The 18,103-nt window shown below is 53.0% G+C and overlaps 1 protein-coding gene across 1 annotated transcript in view; it reads left to right on the forward strand.

Moving 5' to 3' along the window:
- The first annotated feature begins 201 nt into the window (after positions 1–201).
- BIN3 (bridging integrator 3) overlaps positions 202–18,103 on the forward strand; it is a 41,438-nt gene continuing 23,536 nt past the window's right edge. The window contains exons 1-3 of the mRNA XM_075523458.1: positions 202–397; positions 10,490–10,538; positions 17,550–17,590. Of these exons, the coding sequence (XP_075379573.1) occupies positions 390–397; positions 10,490–10,538; positions 17,550–17,590 (98 nt within the window). The 5' untranslated portion in view covers positions 202–389. The remainder of the gene's footprint in view (positions 398–10,489; positions 10,539–17,549; positions 17,591–18,103) is intronic.

Below are 18,103 nucleotides of genomic sequence, written 5' to 3' on the forward strand. Positions count from 1 at the left end.
CCCCTTCCCCTTGCCCACCTCCCGGGCGTCCCCTCCCCGTGCCCTCGCCCACCCTAGGGTGCTGCCAACCACCCCGCGCCCTCGCGTGCGCCCGGTTTTGGGGTGCCGCGGTGGTTTCACTCAGCACCCCCCGCCCCGTTCCCGCGGTTTGCACTGAAACCGGAGGATTTTCAGCTTTTTCTCCCCGATTTCCCCTCCGGACACAGCTCCGGGCCCCCTGCCCTGCCCTGCCCTGCCCCCGTGACGTCACGCCCCTCCCCGACGTCACCCCCGGCGCGGCACGCGGCGGGTTAACGCTCCCCGCTCCTCCCGCCCTGTGGCGGCGCTACCGGAAGGGGCGGGGCGAAGGCGGCGGCACTTCCGGGAGCGGCGCGGGGCGGCGGGGGACCATGAGCTGGTGAGTGCGGGACCCCCGGGCCCGGCCCGGCCGCGCCGGGCTCCGCTCCCTGCTCCGCTCCGCTCCGCCCCGCCGCCGCGGGACCCCCGGGCCCGGCCTGGGGCTCGCCGTCACGCCCGCCGCCCGGCCCGGCCCGGCCCGGCCCGGCCCGGCCCGCTGCGGCGCTGGGCCCGCCAGGCCCCGGCTTCTCCCCGCGGGCCCCGCCGGGGCTGGCGGCCTAGTGGGGGGGCCCCGGGGCTGACCGGGCTCGGCCCCGGTGTAGCTGCCCCGAAGCTGTGTCTGTAGGGTACACGGGTGTCTAACGGGTGCGCAGCCGGAGGGCCCCTCGCCCGTGCCCCCGGCAGCAGCGGCCCGTGCCTCCCCGGGCCCGGCCTTCATCCCGGGTGAGGGGAGCCCAGGCCGAGCCCCTTGCCCCCCTCCAGCCCTCCCACCTCCCCGCTGCTGCGGGGCGAAGGGTTCGGTGGGGGCTCCCCAAAGGTCCCCTCTGAGCCCGCTGGGTCCGTGAGTCTGAAACGCTGTAAAATTGCCTTCGACTCCATTAAAGTAAAGCTTTTCCGTTAAAAAAAAAAGAAAAAAGAAAAAAGGAGGGGTTCCCACGTGTGTTTGAATCAGACTTGTGAAAAGCCCAGTTGGGATGCCACGGTGTCTTTGGCGTGCTGCTTCTGCCCATCTCCCCACCGCTTGTTTAATTATATTAGAAATTAATCTTGATTGCTGTGCGCCATTTCTCATCTCAGATAGTGATGCAGAGCCGGCACCGTTAAGAGAGGGGAAGGATGTGATGGTTTAAGGAGAAAAAGGCCTTCCCCTTGCCTGGCGGTCTCAGGTTGAGTTTGCCAGGGCAGGCAAATGGTGAAAATTGAAGATTTTTTTGGGTTGGGAGCGGGGGAAGTTGTGGTCTGGAAACATACTTCAACAACATAATCATGCGCACACAGGTACCTATTAAAATGGGGCTTTTTGCTTAAAAATACCCACTTATCCACCGGGTTCATTTTTGTTCTGCTTTACTCATCTGGGAGCGGCCATGATTATAGACGGCGTTGGTTAACGAGGGTCTCGGAGCCGCCTTTTGCCTGGGCAGCATGGCCCGGGGGCAGCTTTCGGAAAGCTCCAGCCGGTGGAAGAGACCTGCTCCACTCTCCTGGGAGGAGCCGCAGAGCCGAAAACGTAAGAAATAAGTATTCCCTTCACATGATACATGTGGAATAATTTGGGTACAGAGCTGCAACGCTTCCCCTCTGCGCTTTCCGGTGTCCGTCCGGCCACGCTGTTCCCGGGGACCTCGCCTGGAGACCGTAGCTTATGGCGTCTGATGGCTTCCCTACAACACACGTGGCTTTTGCTGAGAGATCGGGTGTGTTCGCCTTTTGCTGGGGAGGAATAAAAGGTCATTGCTGGAAGGAGGGGGGGACTCGGGACTCCACTGAAATCTGAGTCTCCTCTTTCTTCTCCAGCGGCGTCAGTCCTTCGCCGTATCGTGGCTCCGCTTACGCGCGAACGCGAGGGGCTCGGACCCCGCGGGGCTTCGGCAGCGTGTCAGAGACACAATCGCTCTCAGTTTGGCCTCGCCGGCCGGCCGGCCCTGCCAGCCCTCCTGGCTGATAATTCACGCAGCCACCCGCCCCGGATGAATCGCGCTATTCACGGGGCAGGGGCCGGAGTTCAGCGCCTGGCTGGCAGGGACGGGCTCGGCGTGACGTCCGCCTCACCGCCGCGGCGAGGGGTTACGCTCCCGCGGGCAGCGGGTAACAAATGCCGGCGTGCGTGCCGGGGCCGGGGGAGTCGATTGTGCCGGGGTCATGCCCTGCTCCTCAAACGTCAGAGTAAAACACATCCGGCCCCAACGCCGCTGCTCTGCCGTCCCCATGGAGGGAGCGAGCTTTGTTCCAGCCCGGCGGGGTGGGAGGTTGCTTTATGCAGCAGAGCATGTTTGCTTAGTTCGCACGTGCGTCTCCCTCCGGCAACGGGCACCGTTAGACCCGGGGCAGCGTTGATTAAACCCCCTTTTTTAGGGGGTCGGCTGTTGGGGCCGATCAAGAGGATGGAGCTTTATCCTGCAGATCGTGCTGGGGAAGCGGCACAGAACTCTGCCTCCAATTTTGCTTCTGTACGCTCATTACCTTAATTAATTTTTCACCAAGGCCTGTTGGAGATCCCTAGAGATTAAAGGGCAAAGAGGCTGTTTGCAAGCGGGATGGTAGATGCCTCCTGAGTTGCGTGTGGTTAATCCTTTGCTTTCCCTCGCTCTTCACGAGCGCTTGGCGGGTTGGTGCTCTCTGTGCCATGTCGAGACTGGGAACGCAGCAATGCCCGCTGTAACAGCAGGGGAAAACTTTGCTCCGGAGAGCAAAGAGTAACCCGCTGGTGACAGTAACCCCCAAATTCCCAACTCCTGCGCCTAGGCAACTAGGCAGTGCTGTCTTTCTAGGCTAAGCTTTATTTAGAGCAGGAGTAGGCTTGTTTTGGGAAACAGCCTTGCATGGACACGAGATGTTTTCCAAATCTCGGCAGAGCGTGGTGGTTTTCTTTAGGTTTTACGCCGTGGATTGGGGTCTCTTGAACGCGTCCGCATCCCCCTCTTCCTCACCGCTCACCTGTAGCCGTGTGTTTTGGAGGAGAGAGGGGAAAATGCTCCAGTGATTACCTTGACCATCACTCCTTTTAAAAAAATAAAGAGAAACAGAGTGATGGCTTTTACTGTATCATCATCCTCAGTTGCCGCAAGCATCTAATTTGTGACCATCGAAAGGGTTTTTAAAGGTCGTGAAACCGCATACAACCAAATGCTGTTGCACCTCGTCACCGGACTCCTAAATACCTCCTCTTCTGCTTTCCCAGCTCCCGCAGGTGATTTTACAAACGGGAAGGGGGTTTTAATAGTGTGACGGCTCGATATCCGAGCGCTGCCTCGCGGCACCGCTGCAACAGCTGGTATTTACTGGGAGAAAAAAATATGTTAAGCAAATGTTGATAGTGAGACAGTGCGAAGCACGTGTTTTCTTGTTGCACTGCAGCGTATTATTGGTCTGCATGGGGGGTTGCCGTTGCCGGACTGCTAAACCAGATGCCTCTTGGCAGGGAGCTCTCGCTAAATGGACTAAGGAGCTGGCATCGATTTAAAGTTGGGAGTGGAACTGTACGGTTATGCGATATTTAACTCCCCAGATCTTTATCGGATGCAATCCAGAGTTAATGAGAATGTGTTTTCTGAAGTATTTGGGGATGGAGGTGAAGAGGAGCTGCCTGTCTCGGAAGGGACGGTTGGCTGCAGGGATTTATGCTTGCTAGCAAGGGAAGAGGGGAGTGCGGGGAGGTGGCAGGCGTAGCTGGGTTGTAGCGTAAGAGTAGGTTTGTCGGTTATTCATTTTGTTTTCCGTCTTTCGGAGCTGTGCTGTGGCCACGTTGGGCAGGTGCGATGCAAACACAGACCAAGGCGCCGTTTTCCTTCCCGTGAATCAATATTGATATTTTTCGGAGCCCGAATCGCAGTCCCCTCGTGGTCAATGGTAACCCTCCCCCTTCTCTCCGGGTTTCAACGAAACTGGGATTTGGAGATGAGCACGGGATAAAATTAGATTGGATGAAGCAACTGGATACCAAAGCGGTGAGCGAGGTGCGCGCGGCTCCCAAACACCTCCCTGCAGTGTGTAGCACCCGTGCAAGGCGGTTTGCGCATCCCAGAAGTATTATCGCAGCGAAACCGAAACGTTGGCGTGCCCTCTGCAAGCCGGGCAGTGCCGGCACCTCGGCTCGCCGCAGCATCTCCCGGCGTGAAGCAGCCAGCAAGAGCCATGCACCGCATCCTCCGCTGCGGTGGGAGATCGCAGCGCCCGGCGTGGTCCTCGGAGAGCAATTAGCACGTGGTTATTTCTTAATTATTATTTTTTCCGCCTTCTTTGTACAGGTAGCGAAAAAACAGTGTTATAGTTGAGCCACAACCGTGTTTCACAACCATGCTTAAAATGGATATTTTTGTAGCATAGTCAGGGCCTAAAACAGCCTTGCAAAATTCTGCTCGCCCACGCGCCTGGCGTGAGTAATTTTCTTTTGATGGGTGAGTAAAATATCATTATTTTTTTTCATGCTCATCTTGGAATGGGTGGGAGAGTAGATTCTGACATTATTTTTGATTTGCTTAACACTGACACCGTGCTTGGCTCTGTGCAAGATGCAGAGATACGAGCAGCCCCTGCTCCGAAGAGCTCGCCGTCTGCGGGCACACCTCTCCGCTGCCGAAGTTGAGGAAGGTGCCTTGTTTCCCCAGGCTGACCTAAACCAACATAAAATGGACGTTGAAATCTCCTTTTTTCCTTTTCTCCTCCTGCAGGGGCTCGCTCTGACGTCCATTTGTGGCTTAATGCCTACAAGTTCGTAGGGAAGGGGTTGAAACGCAGGTGGGAGCGCATGCCTGCGGGGATGGATGCATTTATTTCCGAGGGACCGTAGCCCCACGTCGCTCCTCTCCCTGCCTCTCGCCACCCCGTGACCTCCCCTCTCATCTCCACCGAAGAGAAAACCCAAACCAGAATTTGGCGCAGAGTCTCCCTCGACATAAGCTGTTTGTGATCCGTTTGAATAATTTTTTCCTTTTTTTGCCTTCGCGCTGTGTTTGGAGCGGTTGCTATGAGTTCCTGCGAGGCGGGGGGAGCGGGGTGGGACGGTGCATGCAGTTTCCATGGACACGATGTAGTACAGCGAGGCATCCGGAGCGATGCTCGAGATTAATGTCTAACCCGTGTCTGCCTTTGTGCCTTTCTCACCTGGGCAGGGCTGGGATCTACCCCCTGGCTCCGGGGCAGCCCACCCGGCCACGGATTTGCAGCTTTTGATGATTTTTAAGAAGCGCAAAGTCGTGAGACCCGAGGTCCAGGTGCCCAAGGCTGGTTTTCTCGGCGTGCACGTGCGCAGCACCACACGCCCTGCCAGCCTTCGCCGCGTTGCCTCTCCTCGGGTCCTGTGCAGGCTGCCTTCAGCACTTGTTAGGACTCAGAAACACTAATGAGATAATTAGTCCTGTTTCAGCAGCTACCGATGGTGGTCACAGCCGCCCTTGAACTTCCAGGGTTTCTCTGGCTTTCCCCACACGGAAAGCTCCTTTCCTAACACCGATGTCTTGTAGTAACGCTTACCTGAGTGCAGAAGGCACGGCATGGGGAGGAGAAGTGCCCTCCAGCCATGGAGATGCTCACTCAAATTCACTCGATAATGGCAATGAGAAAGTGAAAGTTATTACCTCCACGTTCGCATCCTTCCTCGAATGCTCCCAACCTTCCTGTTGATGTTTGCAGGAACGCTTTGATCTCTCCCGGATAGCAGCTAGTCCCGTGAACAGGCAGGTTTCCTGGCTGCAATTACACCTCGAGCCGAGTCCTCTCCCAAAGCAGGAGCTCGGCACAACCCGGGCGAAGGGAAGGGCTCGCCATGAGCAGAGCAGGGCTTGGGGAAGGGCCCCTGGCTGTGGCAGGGGGAGTTTCTGGGGTAGCTTAGGGCCAATTTTTGGCTTCACGGAGGATCAGGTATAAACGAATGGTTTTGTAGAAACCCTCGGCGTGCCACGTGCCAAAAATCTTTGGGAAGACCGGCTTCGGTGGGTTGGGGTCACCCTTTGCAGCACGAGAGGCTGGGTATCGTCCTCCTGGCTGCAGGCAGAGAAAGGTTTCTTTCCGGTGAAAGAATTGAGATTTTTGGTGGAAATTCAAAGAGTGAAAAGCTCTGGCAGAAATCCAGGCTGCGCTGGCTCGCTGCTGCTTGGGGTTTCGATGAGAAAAAAAAAAAAAAATCCCTGAAACTTTCCACGGGAAGCGGGCACTTTTCACAAAACCTGAATTTAGTTGGTGGTCTGACGGTGGTGTTGTTACCGATAAAAACCGGTTGTTACCGCCGCTTCGTACCACGTTTAGACCTGCCGGTCCCTGGCAAACGCCGCCCGTGTCCACCACCGCCTGTGGCAGAAATATTGATTTTGATGGTGCGTGGTTGCCAGAGACTCGGCGTCACTTTTCCTAAGTGCCTGGGTAATTAACCTCCAAAACGCGCAGTGAGTGAGCCCGTTGCCCCGGCCTCAGCTCTCCCTGCCCTTTCCCTCGCGTGCTGCTTGTCCGGCCGTCTGTCCATCCTTCCTTCCCTCCCCAGCCCCTGGTTCGGCAGCAAGCGGCTCGGCTCAGCATCCCCAGGGACGGCGGCTTATCAGCTGTGGGTGAAAATGCTTCGTGCTTATCCCTTGCTTATCTGCGAGGGGTCTTCTGGGGCCTGATTAGGGGTTGCAAAGCGATGTTCAGATGAAAGGTGCTGTGGGGGAAAGGGTCGCATCCACTGATTATTTCTCCCCTGCCCACGCTCCGAACGCCGGCCGGGCTCCCCAGCCCCCCCGCCGCCTGCTCCGGGCCGGGGGTGATGCCAAGGTTTGATGTCCTGCTTGTTCCAACGCAGTAAAAGGACCATCGCCTCCCTAAATTAGCGATGATTTAGTCTGATTCACGCTGGCAATTCCTGCGTGCCTTCGTTTCAGGGGACTGGCGGAGAGTGGGAGGGGGAGCTACATGTTTTAAACTCCAGCTCCCTGCAGACCTCGTTGAGCTGTATTCCCCCCCTGCCTGCGAGGTTTGTTTGCAACTCTCCTGTGCATCCAGAGGAGAATTAGCTGCTTTGGTGTGTGGCCCTGGGTTTGCACATGGAAAAGCCAAGTAAATATATGACATTGCTGGGGAAACTTCAGAGAAAATTAGCCACAGCTTCTCCCACCTTCCCCTCCCTGGGGTTCCTGAGCATCCCCAAGTAGAAGCTTGCAGGATTCTCTCCACCCACACTTTTTTTCCTACTTTAAGCTCTTCCCACCCCCTCCCTGCAGTGCTTCGTCCTCCTCCCTCCCAGCTGAACCCCACTGCTTTCCCAAACTCCCGGCGACCTCCCCGGCTGGGGTGCGGGTGGCCGGGCCGGGGGCCGGCATGCTCCCCCAGCCCTGCGGCGCGGGGGGGGACCAGGGTGGGAACGTTCCGGCTGTGACTCAGCGAGCTCGCACTCTTCAGGAACAGGATTTCAAGGGATTTCACACCCCAAACACAACCCCAGCTTTCTCTCGCTCAGCAGAAATGAGAGATCAAAAAAATGCACCGATTCTGGTTTTCCTTCGGTGTATATAGACCCGTGCTCAGCTTTTAAGGTAACGGTGATAACCGTGCCACGCCGATAATCCATGGCAATAAAAGATACCGACCCATCTCTCCCCAACTTGTTTGCATTATGCCCATCATACATTTTTTAAACAGAATAAACCACCTGGTGGCTCTTAGTTTTTAAGCAAATGGTTGTAACGTTGCTGTGTCACGCACATGTTGTCCCCTCCGTTTCGCAGGCCGGGACGCCGACTCACGGAGGGGCAAAAATTCTGGGTGCCAGCAGCAGCTTGCCATCGTGTTTCGAAGCGCGGGGTGTATCCATTTGTTTTAAAAGCTCAGATAAGATCCATACCTCTCATTTTTTTTTCTTCCTTATTGCTTTTGTTCCTGCTTATGCATCTTCCCCCCTCCGCCCTGAACCATATTAAAAGGCAAAGATTCAGAAACCAGGAAGATTATCTCAAATTGTAAAATAGCAACAACAACAACAACAACAAAAAATGGTGAATAGACATTACTTGCGCGGGGTTATTTTTTAGAGGTTTTACCGAGACAGACATAATTAGCCAACTGGCATCACGATGCTAATAGAGATATTTACTGCTTCAAAGTGTATTTGCAGCGTTGTGAAGCGCTCCAGTGACTTTCTTTTGTTCTGGAAGAAAGTAACTGGGATTTTTTTTCCTTCCCCTCTGCGGTGCAGCGGAGATGGGGGACGGGACGGAACCCCACGTGGGACCCCCTGCGCTCCCCGCTGCCTTCCCCTCGGCTGCTGCCTGCGCTGCCGGCTCGGTGGCACCCGACCGATGCCGATTCACGGCTTTGCCCTGCCCGTTCCCCGCATCCCTCTTTTATTACCAGAATTGCCTTGATTTAACGCAGCTTGCCAGCGCACAACGGCGGTCAGGATTGCTTCTCTAAATAACCTGTGTCGGCAGGGTTGGCCAGACAAGGGAGAGGGGAAGGTTGTGCGCAGGTAATGCTTTAATCACCCTTTTAATTGTGCTTTCCCGCTAGGAACCAGCCTAGCTCCAGCTTGAACCCTGTGCTTGCTCCCGCGCTGCCAGAGATTGCCCAGCAGCCACCATGGCTCGTCGTGCAAGCTGGTTTTCCTTGGGGTAACTCACTCCCCCGGGTAAAGACCACATCTTTTTCGCCTCCTTCCACCGAGATAGCTTGATGCCATCACTTCCAAAAACATCGAGTGACGGCACCTGGCTGCGGATGGGACAGCCTGTGCCTGCGAGAGTAAGGGAGGTGCCTCATTTTAGTTTATATTTGACCCATGTAGGAAAACACAAAGAAAAAATCCTTATTTTTTTTTGCTTTCTTCCTGTAAGGCACCACACACCCAGTTATTGACAGGGTAATTATACACCAGACGAGTGTTTGTTTATAAAAGAAGTGTGATTCACGGCTGCCGGGCCTGCCACAGGAGCTGGAAAGGGTTAACAACCTAAAATTATATCGGTCCAACCGGAGAACCATAAACAGGAAGTTCTCCAGAAAAATTTAAATTTAAACCTGGTGACTCAGGTTGGCTTGTGCTCCCTGAGCCGCTCAGGAGGTACGCAGGGGTTGCAGCCCTGGTTTATTACCGGTGGCTAATTACACCGTTGGTTCGAAAACAGCGGCAAAGACGGGCAGAAGCGAGGCCGGGAGGGGCCAGGTTGGCGGATAATCTTGGTTTAGCTTCGTCCGCGTGGATGGCGTGTCGCTTCGTCGCAAGCACTTTCTCCCATTGCGTCGCATTGCTTGTAGCTGGGTTTTACAGCACCTTACGCTAATAAAAATGTTTTCTGGGGTTCCAGTTGTCCAATTGAGCAGTGTTATAGCAGTGCCGGTGCGGGGGATCTTGTAATTAAAGCCGATGAGAAACAAACGGAGAACCAGCCACGTGTTTGCTGCCCGGCAGTGAGAAAAGCAAGCCTGCGAGGCAGGGTGACCAGCGGCCAAGCCAGAGGCCTAAAATGTATGTTATTAGCTTAGACTTTGGGTAGCAGCGTGAGAATTTGGACTAGTCCAAGAAGGGGACTCAGGGAGCTTCCCAAGAAGCGCCTGGTGCGGATTTGGGATGGGATGCCGATGCCGCTGAGCTCTAGACATGCTCTAGGTGAGGCATCTCTGGGAAAAAGATACTTGCATTTCATTACGGGACCAATTTTTTCTTTTTAGTTAAAGCAGTGTGATGCAGAGAGCATTGGGAGATTTTGGATGAGATGCTTTAACCAAGCAGCGCCTCTTTAACTTAATTAAATACATTGAAAATAGCAGTTGAATTCCTGGATTTTTATTATATTGATAGGTGAAAGAAATCCAATTATTTTCAGGACGGCTGCATGGCTGTAACCATCTGACCCAGCCGCCCTTACATATGTTGTGTAATTTATTTTGAGTACTCTTCACCTTTGAGCTAGCTCGTGCGGAGAAAATCATTCAGGTAACCCAGATTTTACTAGCAACCATATTAAAGATTTTAAGAATGAAGGCTGTTCTGCTGGCAGGTGAGCCGCTCCTACAGCTGTTGTACCAGAGAAATCCTTTGAAGCAGCTCACAGCTCCAAACACTCGGGTTGTTACTTTTTTTAATATCCTCTTTCTAAATATTTACAGGGTTTGGGGTTTTTTTATTATTTTTTTTTTTTCCTCCCCTTCGGATTTGTTTTTAAACATAGCATATTCTTCAGCCGTTTATTTTGCCAAGGAATGCCTGGAGCATCCATTGCATTTATTTGCCTTACTAGGATGGTGGGAGGGTGGGGAAAGGGGTGTGCTGCGGCTGGAGATGGAGGTGCTGGCCTCGGGGGAGACACCGGCTCTCGGAGGGGGAGCACGCTGCACAAAAAGGGGTGCTGCTGCCCCGGGACAAAACCCTGCTCGCCCCAAAACCCATCACCGAGGACGAGACCCGTGGGGCTGGGCTGTTTGAGGCCAGCATCGCTTGCTTACACGTGCCCTCTTCTCTCTTTTCCAGGATACCGTTCAAGATCGGGCAGCCCAAGAAACAGATTGTACCCAAGACAGTGAGTAAACCAGTTCCCCCTTTTTAGATCCAGCCTTTGATCATGTGGCTGATGAGTCAAGCCGGCACTTTGACTCGTCCCATTTTGCGAGCGTGTGCGTGTGCGCGCGCGTGGGAGGGAGATGTGAGCGAGCAGAACCTGTTGCCGCGTGTGACCAGCGCTCGGTTCCTCGTGCGAGGAGTGAGGGGGAGCCCCAACCAGGGAGAGTATTTTGGTTTGGGATCTGTTTCTTTTTTTCTTTTTTTTTTTTTTTTTTGGGGGGGGGGGGTGAGGGGAAGAGCTCTTTTGGTCTGGCACAGTTTTCCTCGGAGATGGCTGAACAGGCTTCCTTCCTTCCTTCCTTCTTTCAGCAATGGCTTGTTTGTTCATCCTTTCTGAGCAGATGGAGGAGGAGGAGTGGTTCAGATCGCTGAATATAACTGTTTCCAAAGAAAGGCTTATAAGCTGAGATGCTTAGTGCTCGGGCGTGAATTAATTTGTGCTGCACAGCATTTGCTTTAAAAGCAAATTAAAAAAGCATTTTGTATTCTCATGTATTTGAGACTCCTATCCCAAGTGCTGTTGCTTGCAGCTGGCTGTGGTATTTTCCCTTCTTAAGCAGATGGTCTTTGCCTTTGTCCCGTGCAAAAAAAGCTGTGGGACCTCACAGTAGCTGTCCCTGAAAACTAACCTGCATACCTGCTCTAAAATAAGTGCCCCGACAGCGAGCGCGGTGGAGACCTTGTCTTTATAACGGCATTGGTGACCTAATCCCTTGAACAGACTAACATCTCTGATCCTTCCTCTCTGGGACACTCATCGCGGCTAATTCCTCAGGATGCGTGGGCACTCCTGTTTACGGGGCAGTTTCTCCTTGGGACATGACATTTTCCCCTGGAGGCAGAGGGCTAATTCTGCCACTCCCTTTATGGCTTGATTGACATGTTTTATTTTAAAGGATTTGGTAGTTGTCTGCTGCCGTAGAACAGCAATTTTCTGTAACGGCTCCAAACTGTCAGTACAAAATTTAAGCCAGGCAGGCGATGAAGACAAGGACGGGTAAAATCCCTCAATGGTTTTTGCATCTCTTCAGCTGCCCGGTTTCCAGGGGCTGGTGACCAGCCGGCAGAAGGTGCTGCCATCTGCGGTCCCCCAGGAAAGGCAGTCCCCCAGCCTCAGGTCTTCACACCCATTCCTGTTCGTTTCAGCAGACCCCACATTGCCTCGCTCCACAAGATTTTGCCTCTTGTGCTCTTTCCCGGTGCTTCCAACACCGGTGTCCTTCCAGGCTGTTGCAAGAACCAACTGCGCTGCAGTTCTGGGTGTCTTGGCCAGCTTTCTTGGACATCTCCATCCCACCCATTCTCACATGAAGTTGACTATTTTTCTCTCTTGCCAGCGCTTGCTGATTTCCCTCTGCTCCTACTGCGTTTGCTGTTGTGAGAGGTTTGTCTGAAAGACCTTGTCTCCCCTGTGCCGTGCTCCATTGCTGCTGAAATCAGCCATCCCCGAGCTGCGGCAGGAGCTTGGGCTCTGTGCAGATGAATGGTTGCACCTTTGAGAGCTTGCCTTCCCCTGAGCTGCTGGTATGTGCTGAGGCAGTTGGCAGGCATTACTTATATATATATATGTGTGTGTGTGTGTGTGTATTAAATAGAACAGCTCAGAATATCCATCAGGCAGAGGTTCATTCAGCAGCGCGAATGTTTCCAGGCCTTTTCCCTTCCCTTCCCTCTCCTTCCTTCCTTCCTTCCTTCCTTCCTTCCCTTCCTCAGCTCCCCCAAGAAAAACAACAAGTTTTTGTGTCAATGACTCGGTAGCTCAGACTCAGATGCCGATTTTTAAATGGCTTCCACTTGCCGTGTGTTATGATAATACTCTCCAGGCAGCAGATACGTGGAAAGCAGAAAACAGGAAGCCCAAAGCCTTGCAACCTCACAGTAAGTGTAAAGTGCAGCTCTTCAAAGAAGAACAAACGGCAGGAAACCACCGATCTCCCCTGGGAGCGAGGCGTTCAGCGTCGTGGTGTGGAAGTGATGGGGCTGCTTTGTAGCTTTAGCGAGCTCGAGGCCCCCAACTTTACCTCCCAGTTGCAGGCTGAGACGCTCCATCTGTGCGGGCTTTTGGGAACAGCGGTAGCAGCCGAGGTCTGTGATATTCCAGATGTTGGGCTCTGGAGCCCGCTGCAGGAAGTGGGAAGGTGTGGCATCTCCAGGGCTGCATCCCAAGCCGATCAGAAGGGAAGTGGTTGCGGGTAGAGGATCTCCCACTCACAGAGAGTGGACCACAAAAGAGGAGGGGGGGAGAAAAAAAAAAAAAAGGCATTTGTTAGGATCTAACTTATTTGGCTCTCCATGAGGCATGTAACTCGAGCGCAGGAGAGGGGAGAATCGCTTTGCCGAGAGCGGCTTAGCTCACCAGCGAGCCTTTTTTCTTTTCTTGATGAAACGATGCTGGGGCTGGTGTCAAATCTAGGCCGGCAGTAGTACTGAAAAGCAATTTGCCTAGGCTGCAGAGGGAATTAGTCATGACTCCCTATGCCCACTCGCTTCTGATCCTTTGAAGAAGGGCATGGTGTCAGCCACAGTTTAGCTCTTCAGGTAGAAGGAAACCTCCGTAGGAAATATCGGCTGGTGAACTGAAGTGATCTCCCGCCCCCCAGACATGCCTCTGCTTTGTTTCCACCTTAACCTGGGCAAATCCAATTCCAGACAGCATAATCTCTCCCCTCCTCTCCCCTGAAAAGAGCAGCTGTCACCGGGCTTGCCGAGAGGCCAGGAGCCGGGTGGGAGGATCTAATGCGCAGAGGACCTGCTGTCAGCGGAGCCACAGAGGACACAGTAACACAGCCCAATTAAACTAATGCCCAGTGATAGAAGTTAAACCTGTTAGAATTATATCTCTCTGCAGAATGTTTATTGCTCAAATCCGATGCAGCGATGAAGCTTCTTATGGCAGAGATGTTCTTCCCTCCCCCAGGACAACTTCGGTCCGAGCAGAGGTTACGCTGGAACCAGAGCTGCAGTTATCTTCCAAGCTCTCTTGCAGCTCCAGCTTGCTGAAGTTCATCTGCGTCACCCCAGGGTCGTACCCTGCTCTTCACCAGGGCTTGGGTTATCCGAGCCGGCAGGTAGCCGGGAAGAAGAACCGGCCGTGCGTCCCCACAGGGCACGGAGCTGGGTCGGAAGCTGGGAGAGCTAGCCAGCTCTCATCCCCTCCTGGGATGGGGCAACCCAGTGCACAGCCCCTTCACGTCACCCAGGTTTACCCCTTCCTCCCTCTCTCCCTCTTTCCCTCCCTCCCTCCCTCCCTCGGCAGTGCTCTGGCCTGGGCTGACTCAGATGGCTCGCCTTCCTCCTCCTCGCTGGCTAACCTTGGGTGAGTCAGCTTGGCAGGCAGCGGAGACCTGAGCTGTGGGCCCACACGCCTGCCAAGCCTCCCTTCCTTGACTCATCCCAGCAGCTCTGCCTTCCCCAGGGATGTCGGACGGAGGAGCTCCATGAGCAGGAGGATTCCACTGCAGCTGCCGGCCGTCAGCACCTTTCCATTGGGCTCCACCAGCGAGCTGGAAATCCCAAAATAACGGAGTAAATGTCGCAGAAATGGTGGGGTGAAATCAAGTGATGCCAGTTAAATAATTTTACTCATTTTCACTCTCTTCCTTCAATCTCCACTGGGACGTAAGCGATCTCTGCGGTTCGGAGGCGCATCCTTTTTCCCTTTTAGCGTGCCACCTAAGTAGCCTTTCTTGAAAGCTTTCTGGCTAGGTGGGGGTTTGGAGAGCTTGCTGGGTGGCGAAGCCCGTGAAGTCCCAGATACACCTGCACTCTGCAGCGTTGCTTTGGCTCAGGGCTCCGCTGTTGGACGCAGGGCGAATATTCACCCACATTACCTGCCTTGAATCTCCTCGTGCTTGATGGGATGGCAAAAACTCAGCAGAAGTTCCAGCTTATAGCAGAATTTCTGGCCTAATTATATGGGTTTCTTTTTTTTTTGGAGAGGAGGGAGGAGGAAGCATTTGCTTCCCTCTTTTTCCCAAGACCCATGAAGAGGCTGAGACCACTGGAACATGTAGAAATCAGCTAGTCCTCCTCCTCCAGGAAAAGAAATTAACCTCAGGGGAATAAGAAGGTTCATCACAGTCCCTTATTTCCATCTCTTTGTAGTGTTGGCTTTGGTCTTGCTTCGTTGCCTTGTAACCATGGTGTCGATTATGATATTGCCCTTAAAGCAGGAGGGATGTTATCACAGGTGGAAGGCCCAATGTTTGCAAACAAAAATATCTGGGTGAAAAAGAAGAACGTTGTTTTATTTCAGTGCTTTTAAGAACTTATCGTTCTTTATGTAGATTTAAATAAAAACCCAGAGACGAGCAGTCTTGCATTAACTAGCCCGTATGCCTAGAAGAAAAAGCGTTCGATACAGAAACACGTTTTGATTTTGAGTTTTCAGAAAGAGGCTGCAGAGAAGTGGGATTATTTTAATATTACGGAAACTTCCCTTCAGGATATTGTAATTTTCTTGCCTGTACTTCTTGTTCTCGTTACTCTTAACGTGATAATCCTATCCGTAGCCTTTTGCTGTAAGTGTCGGCTATGTGTGGCCATTGATGATCGCTACTGGGAGCGGGAATTACTGTGTACTCTGCAAAACGTGCTTGGCTTGCTCTCAGCTTGTCCTCCTTGCACGCCTCTGATCCGCCGGTCGCTGCCGCCGGTAAATCTGCACGGTGGAAGCACGTGAGAGCGGGTCTTCTCCGTCTAGTGCATGGGGGGCCCTGCTCCTCGCCGCTTGTGTCGTATATCTGGGCTCCTGCGATGCAAACGAGAGCAGCGATGACTGGGAGGGCTACATCAGCCTGCAGACTGTGATGACTGGTAGCCAGTTGCTACTGTGGGCGTGAAAAATAAGAGCAATCCTTGGGCAGCTGTCTCTGCATAGATGGCACTGGAGATGTGAGTCAGGCCGGGCAGCTGAAGTGCCGCCTTGTAGATTCACCTCGATCATATGTAGAAAGCGCACGGGCTAACCGGGGTTGGGGAAGCTTGGAAGCCCTGGAAGATTTGGGGGCTCGCATCACCCGGAGGGTCGCAGGGTGGGGAAGTTTTGCCTTCCGTCGTATCCATTAGGCAACGATGCCTTTTGCTCGTCTCCGCTCATCGCACAGTAATGGGGGAATCGAACAGCAAAAGGGAAGGAGCAGATACCGTGAATCTTTGCAGGTAGTTTCATTTCATGGCCAAACCCTCCGGTTCTTGGAAGAACCGATTGCTGAGCAGACACAAGGAAGAGCCTCCCCGACGTGGAGAGGGCTGGAGCTCCGTGCAAGGGAAAGGATACCACCAGCCTTCAAAGGACGTATTTCTGAGTCGTGCCCGACCCTCTCTGGTTTGCAACCAAAACAATTCACACATAAGGCGTATAAATAGAGTGCAATACTCCCTGGTTATTTTAGCAGCCGGAACAGCCATAGAAATCGAGGGTGATTTTTACTATGTGCTGGTTACCTGACCTCCAGGCACCAGCTGCTGCGGATTTCTGCAGAACTGTGAACCAGGCAGAAGTCGTGTGAGCTGCCCCCACACTGCTCCATGCCTGTTCTCCAGCGACCATTTTTAGCAGCATGAAAGGGAGTTGGAGCTCGGTGGAGGTTTTTCGTCGGCAGAGAGAGCCAGCATGCATCCCCTGGATGGTGGGAGCTGATGGTGCGGACAGCTGTCCGCTGGGGATGGGGCTGAAACTCGGCACGCTGGCTGCGCCGGTCACCGGCTTTCTTCACACCGGGCTGGTCTGATCGCTGCGGGGTATCTGCAAGTGCATACCAAAAAGATACTTAGAAAAGGAGGTTTCAAGAAAACTGGGATTACTGGGCTCCATCTTAAAATACTGGTCTTTTAATAGCAATTTTGATTGAAAAGCAAATGTCCCTATTAAGTGTTCTGGTTTCACATAATGCTGTTACATCGAGCCTGGGTTTGAAATCCCGAGGACAGCACGAAGATTTGGAACAAACCTTTGGATCCTTCTAGTCCTGGCTGCTTGCAGCACTTAGCATTTCCTTAATAGCATGGTAGCTTGACAACACAAATGAACCCAGTTTTGATCCCATGACAACAAAAGCGCATGTATTTACTCTTGGCTGGTCAACTGAAATCCATTTGCTTATTTGGTCGACAAGGTGTGGAATGAATGTTTAAGCGTGTGTTAAAACAGTCAGCATGGAAGGAAAGTTCCTTAAAATATCTTGTATCACTGGAGATTTGCTGCCAGATAGCAAGTAGGAGGAAGCAGTCATTGATGTAGCATCGGGAGAAGGCTGTTCTTTAGCTCTGCGCTCTTCGCCAGCACAGGTTTCTCCTCCCTTTGCGAGGTGCCGCAGTCCGCTTGGACCGCTGCTCCAGCTGAAGTATTTCATCGGAGGGAGCCATTGCAGGAATAAGGAGCGTATCGAGGGGGCAAATAATACGGAGTCTGGAGGGCTCAGTAATGGCTTGAGGGATTTGGGAGGAGAAAAACCATCCTGTGGAGCGTGGGGAAGGAGAGAGCGGCTGGGTGGGGCTCTGGCAGCCAGCCACGGGCAGACCCACCGCAGGGGTCCTTTGCAGCATGCTGCTGGAGGAGAAGCGGCTCCTCTCGGCTTCTGGGACGATTGTTCCTCTGGATGAGAAAGCGGGCTCGTCCCCCGCCAGCACCGAGCTGAGCTGTGGGCGCCTGTGTCAGTGCGTGCTAAGTTGCGATCTCTCTGCTTTTAAGGCATTCCCATTTACTCTCAGCTTCCAATTCATGTGCTGGAGCACATCCTTGGAATGAGCTGACGCAGTTGGTGGCAGTGTCTTTTGCTCTAAGAGAGTCTGGAGGAAAAAAAACAAGACTTCATTTACTTTTGAAGCGTAGCTCCCATTATAGCTGCAGCTTATGCTTCCCTGGGTTCACGTAGGCATTTCCCGAGGACAGGTTTCCCTGCACAGGTAGTTGCCACTCCAGACTCTGCTGCAGTGGCTTCGAGCTGATTTCCATCTCTTCTTTCCACAGGTGGAGAGAGACTTTGAAAGGGAATATGGAAAGCTTCAGCAGTAAGTATCAACCACACTGGTAAAACAGGAACGGTAGCATACTTCTCTGTTGTGCCCTCTTACTGCATCTTCCCAGGAAATTTTAGCCAGTTATGCTCTTCCCAGCAAATCACTCACTGCCCTGTAATTTCTAATTCTTCAGAGTTTCTCTGGTGGCTGGGTGTTCAAAGGTGTCCTAAGAAGTATTTGCAGTGGGGTTGAGGTTTGCAGATTATGGCAGCTCTAAAGTAAAGAGTGTAAAATTGCTAGAAAACTGTGGGGTCACCGAACAGCTCAACACCTCTGAGGACAAATATTGGTTTTACCGTACTGACTGTGTCACATAAGCTCACACTTATCATCTGGAAGCATTTGGCTTTACCATTTGTGGTAAGTGTGAGGACTTAAGAAAATATGTGACTTTGAATAAGAGATCACCAACTTGAAAAGGTTGAAAACCATCTGAAAACAACCAGAAAAGGTTGAGCAGCACTGAACTTCGTAGAGCCTTGCCTGGATATTTTTAACTCACAA

Source organism: Mycteria americana, chromosome 23 (genome assembly GCF_035582795.1).
Source record: "Mycteria americana isolate JAX WOST 10 ecotype Jacksonville Zoo and Gardens chromosome 23, USCA_MyAme_1.0, whole genome shotgun sequence".
In the NCBI taxonomy this organism is placed as follows: Eukaryota; Metazoa; Chordata; class Aves; order Ciconiiformes; family Ciconiidae; genus Mycteria; species Mycteria americana.